Here is a 5946-nt window from a genome sequence, read left to right as displayed (position 1 = left end):
TACAGCCACACCTACGCCCACCGCAGCCTCAGCGTGGGAGTGAGGACCTTTGCGTGTATGTGTGTGCTCAGTGCTCTGGGTGGGTGAGTCAGGGCAGGGGGCATCTGTGTTTTGACCCCATGTGTGCCGGACTGAGGGTTGGGGTCCCTCCTGCAGCCTGAGCCTGGGCAGAGGAATGAGGGTCCTCGTGCAGCAACAGTTCCAGGAGCGGTTGCCAGGCTGGGGGAGGTGGCAGCTGTGCCCCTCCTACTCTTTGTTGGCAGAAGTGGCAGCTGCCAACCCAAGGAACTGGAGAAGTAGGGAGAGAGGAGCTGGGCCCTGAGACACCCTCCCAGCATTGGGTCTCTCCCACCCCACTCCCTGTGTCCCTGTCCCACTGTCCGCCCCCTCCACAGGTTCACGGAGGCTGAAGTGATGGTGATGGGTGACGTGACCTATGGGGCTTGCTGTGTGGATGACTTCACGGCGAGGGCCCTGGGAGCTGACTTCTTGGTGCACTACGGCCACAGTTGCCTGGGTATGGCGGGGCCAGGACACCTGGACGGTGGCGGGGCTGGCAGGGGGGCAGGCTGCACACTCATCTTCCCCACGGCAGTGGTTTCTTGTCCTGCTTGGAGACACGAGGTCCCTCCTGGTTTCTGGGGTGGCCTCTGCCTGCCTGCTCTGCAGGTACATCTTTCCTTTGGATTTGGTTGCCTTGGCAACTGTGCTGTGTCCCAGATGCGGGTGTTTGAAAGACTGCTGGTCGTAGAGCAGGCCAGGCCCTGGCCGGGTGACAGAGAAGTCCGATTGAGAAGGCGCTTCTAGGGGACCCGTGACCCCCTCTTCTCCTACCCTGCCCTTTTACCCCCAGGCTGAAGCCACTGGGCCTGGTTGCTCAGAGACCTGAGCCTGGGCCGGGCCCTCTGCTGCTCCTGCCTCCCAAACAGCCCCTGAACTCCTCCCTCCCGCAGTTCCCATGGACACCTCGGCCCAAGACTTCCGGGTGCTGTACGTCTTTGTGGACATCCGGATAGACACTACCCACCTCCTGGACTCTCTCCGCCTCACCTTTCCCCCAGCCACTGCCCTTGCCCTGGTCAGCACCATTCAGTTTGTGTCGACCTTGCAGGTGAGTGGAACGAGGATCCTCGGCCTCCCGCAGGGTGGACAGCAGCCGCCCTCTGGCTGTTGCTGGATCCCAGGTGCTCCAGGCTGTTTCTCAGCCCTGGCTCTCCTGCCCCAGCCACTGGCTTCCCTTCCCTCGTCATTCCTACAGGCAGCCGCCCAGGAGCTGAAAGCTGAGTACCGTGTGAGTGTCCCACAGTGCAAGCCCCTGTCCCCTGGAGAGATTCTGGGCTGCACATCCCCCCGACTGCCCGAAGAGGTGGAGGCCGTTGTGTAAGTTAAAAATGGGGGCCAAGTATGTCCTAGAGACATGAGTGTATCCTGGGAGGGAGACTGAGGTTCATCATCCAGGAAAGAAACCAAATTTAATGTTCCTTGCGTTCCCAAGGTCACACTGCAAGGTGGGGACCAAACAGGGACCAGACTTCAGGTTTACTGTCGCTTTCTCCATTGCCCAGTCCACCACCCAGAAGGCTGTGCAGGGTGGGGGCAGGAGTCAGAGGGGCTGATGCGAGGGATGAGGGTGGGCTGGAAATGGTGGGAATATAATTGGAGAAGATGGATGGGCACGCCCAGGCTGCAGCCCCATTAATTTACCATCCGGACAGCTAACAAGCAGAAGCAGTGTGTCTCCTGCCGCCTAATTATTTTAGGTAATGGAAATGCTTAATGTTGTGTGAATGCAGCCAGCCTGAGAGCCGACAGCTCCCCCGGCTGGGACCAGGGAAGGGAGCCCCGTTCTTTACTAATGTCTGGGAGGGAGGGGCACTCCCTGGCTCAGTCCCACCTCTGGGACTTCAGAGGCTGTTCCCACAGGCCTGACACCCCTGCCCCTAGACAGGTCCACATCAGGGCCTTCCCCAGCCCAGACCTGGCAGCCCTGCTCCCTGAGCTGCATTCCCCTTGTGCCCGCACCACTCGGTTTCTACCCTTGGGGGCTTCAAAGTGTATGTTGGAGGGAGGAACACCCTGAGTGTTAGCCATTCATCAGAATGAAGTGTGGTCTCCAAGAGGGAGGGAAGGAGCTGCCACAGGCAGGTTATCTTCCACACTCTGGAGTCTGCAGGGCTGGGAAGCTACTGTCAGGGACAGCATGTCTGCGGGCACACTTGGTACAGCCTGGGGTTGAGCTTCAGATACACTGCTTCCTAGCTGTTTAATATTAGGCAAGTTTCTTAACATCCCTGAGCCTCAGTTGTATCTTCTGTAAAATAGGTATACTATACGTATCTTGGAGGATGAGTAGATAGGACTGCGAGAACTAATTCACTTCAGGTACTTAGTCTGTGCCTGGTACATAGAAGGCACAAGTCCAATAAACAGTAGCTGTTGGCCGGGCGCGGTGGCTCACGCCTGTAATCCCAACGCTTTGGGAGGCCAAGGCAGGAGAATTGCATATGTCCAGGAGTCTGAGACCAGCCTGGGCAACATAATGAAACCCTGTTCTCTCCAAAAAAAAAAGAGAAAGCAAAAGGAAAGAAGAAAAATTGGCTGGGTATGGTGTCCATGCCTGTAGTCCCAGCTCCTCAGGAGGCTTAGGTGAGAGGATCGCTTGAGCCTGGGAGGTCGAGGCTGCAGTGAGCCGTGATTGAATCACTCAGCCTGGATGACAGAGTAAGACCCTGTCTGAAAAAAACAACAACAACAAAATGAAAATGAGGTAGCTATTGTTGTAACTCAGTAACTGGGCCCAAGAGCTAGTTTGGGCAGAAAGTAGCCGTTTTATGCCCTGCGACCTCATGTACAGCATCGATCAGAGGTCCCCAACCCTGGTCCCATGGCCTGTTAGGAACCCTGCCGCACAGTGGAAGGTGAGGGGTGGGCCAGCCAGCATGACCACCTGAGCGCCACTCCTGTCAGATCCACCGCGGCATGAGATTCTCGTAGCTCAAACCCTGCCGTGACCTGTGTATGTGAGGGATCTAGGCTGCATGATCCTTCTGAGATTCTAATGCCTGATGATCTGAGGTGGGACAGTTTCATCCTGAAACCATCCCCCACTCCCACCCGTGTCTGTGAAAAACTGTCTTCCACAGTGCCAGAAATGTTGGTTACTTGAACACTACTGTCCACATCTGTATGGAGCTTGTAAAGGAGAATCTGTTCCCCAACTTCCAAATGAGGATCTCTAGAACCCCAGGTGGCCTCACCATGGCCGGGCTGCTCCTTCACTCTTCCCCAGAAGCTTGGGGTGGGACAGTTCTTAGATTCTGCATTATGTAAACAGAGTCATCCAGTTCAAACTCCTTATCTCACATGTGAGAAAACCAAGGCTCCAAGAGGTGAAATGATGGCTTGTCCCAGTTCACGCAGAGTCACAGCACAGCCAGCCGGGAACTCAGTCCTCTGGACTTTTTTTTTTTTGAGACAGAGTCTCGCTCTGTTCCCCAGGCTGGAGTGCAGTGGTGCGATCTCGGCTCACTGCAGCCTCCGCCTCCTGGGTTCAAGTGATTCTTCTGCCTCAGCCTCCCCAGTAGCTGGGACTACAGATGTGTGCCACCATGCCCAGCTAAGTTTTTTGTATTTTTAGTAGAGACGGGGTTTCACCTTGCTAGCCAGGATGGTCTTGATCTCCTGACCTCATGATCCGTCCACCTCGGCCTCCCAAAGTGCTGGGATTACAGGCGTGCGCCACCGTGCCCCGCCAGCCCTGTGGACTTCTAAGCCAGCGCGTGCCTCTTCTGCTGCCCCAAACCACACTCACAGCCTCCTTTCCACCCCTGCAGGTATCTTGGAGATGGCCGCTTCCATCTGGAGTCTGTCATGATTGCCAACCCCAATGTCCCTGCTTACCGGTATGAGCTGGGCCGGGCTGGGCTGACCAGCTGGTGTGGGGTGAGACCCCCGCCACCGAGGCCCTTAGTGGGTTGCATCCCCATTTCCTGGCCACTGAGCCACCAGCCCTAAGGGTCTCCGGCACTCGGGCCCTGGATCTGGGCATTAGCTCCAGGGCTGCTGTTGCCTACCCGTCTCCTGGGGTTTCCACTGAGATCCTAAAGCCACCGTCTCTTGTGTCTGCTCCAGCTGTGGGACAGGTCTTCCTAATGACAATCCCCACTATTGCCTCTGTTCCTAATTACCTGCGTGGGGCCTAAAGGTTCAAGAGCCCACGGGGCTGAGTCAGGAGCTGTGTGCACAGTCGTAGTCCCCACAGTGGCTGCACTGTGACCCTGACTGCTGCTTTTCCAGGTATGACCCGTACAGCAAAGTCCTGTCCAGAGAGCACTATGACCACCAGCGCATGCAGGCTGCTCGCCAGGAAGCCATAGCCACCGCCCGCTCCGCTAAGTCCTGGGGCCTTATTCTGGGCACTCTGGGCCGCCAGGGCAGTCCTAAGATCCTGGAGGTCAGTGGGCTCAGGACAGCCTCTGGAGGAGGGCAGTGGCTGGGAACACAGCTGGGAAAACCTGTAGGCCACAGGTTCACCTTTGGCTGCTTGACCAGGTGACCCCCACCCTGTCTCCCTCTCCCAACAGCACCTGGAATCTCGACTCCGAGCCTTGGGCCTTTCCTTCGTGAGGCTGCTGCTCTCTGAGATCTTCCCCAGCAAGCTTGGCCTACTTCCCGAGGTGGATGTGTGAGTTCCCCCACCTTACCTGCTTGGCTATGATCGGCTAAAGAGGCTTAGAAGCCGGGTCTTGCCCATCTCGTCTTAAAGGCTGGAGCCAACAGGAATTGCTTCCATGGCCATGGAATTTTAATGTTTACAGAGACCTCCCTGGGAGGGCTAACTGGGTCATCCCTGCTTTGGGACTCTGGGGCTCAGAGGCAATGGCACCATCACATTTGTCCTTGTGAGATGCGTTTGAGTGGTGGCTGACACCTGCCCTGTACCAGGTACTAAATTTGGTTCTGGGGGTACTATCACCAGTGAGCTGCCCTGGAAAGCTCATTGTCGGCAGAGGAAACAGGAGAAAACACGCAACAACACGGTATTCCAAACAGCAGTGGGTCACTGTCTTTACTTTAGGATTCATAAAGCCTGTTAATGAATGGGTGTGCTGGGGCGCTGTCATGGCCTTCAGCATGCTGCTGGCAGAGGAGGCCCTTCCTAGGGTCTGACCTGGCTTCCCTTTCCAGGTGGGTGCAGGTGGCATGTCCACGCCTCTCCATTGACTGGGGCACAGCCTTCCCCAAGCCGCTGCTGACACCCTATGAGGTAACACCGAGCTCTGGGAGACAGCGGGCTTTAGACGTGGTTCTCAAAGGCGAGGTCTGCAGTGGAGTGGTGTGGGTGGGCAGCATTTCGCTATGTTCATAGATTCCGGGGTCTGACTGTCTCGATTTCTCCAACGGAGTCACCTCCTAGCTGTGTAGCCTTAGGCAAGGCCCTGAACCTCTCTGAACCACACATTTCCCTTCTGTGGTGGGGGACAGTGTGCCCTTCACAGGCCGTGGTGAGGACTGAATTCAGTAATCCAGCAGAAAAACACTGGCGAATGCTATTGTCCGCTCCCCTCCCCTAGGCGGCCGTGGCTCTGAGGGACATTTCCTGGCAGCAGCCCTACCCGATGGACTTCTACGCTGGCAGCTCCTTGGGGCCCTGGACGGTGAACCACGGCCTGGACCGGCGTCCCCAGACCCCGGGCCGACCCGCGCGGGGGAAGGTAGGCGGGGGCTGCCTGGAGGGAGGAGAGACCGCGCCTGGGCACTGGCCGCCTCCCTGGCGACACGAGCCGAGGCCGCCGCCCTGCGACCGCGACGGGAAATGCAGGGTCGCAGAAACGAGACCCTGACCAAAGTCTGCAACCTCAGGTGCAGGAGCGGTCCACGCATCCCCCTTCAGCCGTGGCTTGCGAGGACTGCAGCTGCAGAGACAAGAAGGTGGCGCCGCTTGCT

At 57.5% G+C, this 5946-nt stretch overlaps 2 protein-coding genes across 2 annotated transcripts in view; both read left to right on the top strand.

The window, feature by feature from the left end:
- Nucleotides 1-5946, top strand: part of DPH1 (diphthamide biosynthesis 1) — a 16406-nt gene that overhangs the window by 9144 nt on the left and 1316 nt on the right. Inside the window, exons 4-11 of the mRNA XM_011987267.1 lie at nt 396-517; nt 954-1111; nt 1259-1380; nt 3834-3902; nt 4297-4453; nt 4584-4684; nt 5188-5266; nt 5574-5714. Coding sequence (XP_011842657.1) covers nt 396-517; nt 954-1111; nt 1259-1380; nt 3834-3902; nt 4297-4453; nt 4584-4684; nt 5188-5266; nt 5574-5714 — 949 coding nt within the window. The remainder of the gene's footprint in view (nt 1-395; nt 518-953; nt 1112-1258; nt 1381-3833; nt 3903-4296; nt 4454-4583; nt 4685-5187; nt 5267-5573; nt 5715-5946) is intronic.
- OVCA2 (ovarian tumor suppressor candidate 2) overlaps nt 5646-5946 on the top strand; it is a 12117-nt gene continuing 11816 nt past the window's right edge. The window contains exon 1 of the mRNA XM_011987278.1: nt 5646-5714. The gene's annotated coding sequence lies outside the window, so the exon portion shown is untranslated. The remainder of the gene's footprint in view (nt 5715-5946) is intronic.

Source organism: Mandrillus leucophaeus, unplaced genomic scaffold (assembly GCF_000951045.1).
Source record: "Mandrillus leucophaeus isolate KB7577 unplaced genomic scaffold, Mleu.le_1.0 Scaffold306, whole genome shotgun sequence".
NCBI lineage: Eukaryota > Metazoa > Chordata > Mammalia > Primates > Cercopithecidae > Mandrillus > Mandrillus leucophaeus.
Note: the sequence above shows the minus strand (reverse complement) of the source record. Positions and strands in the feature narration are given on the sequence as shown.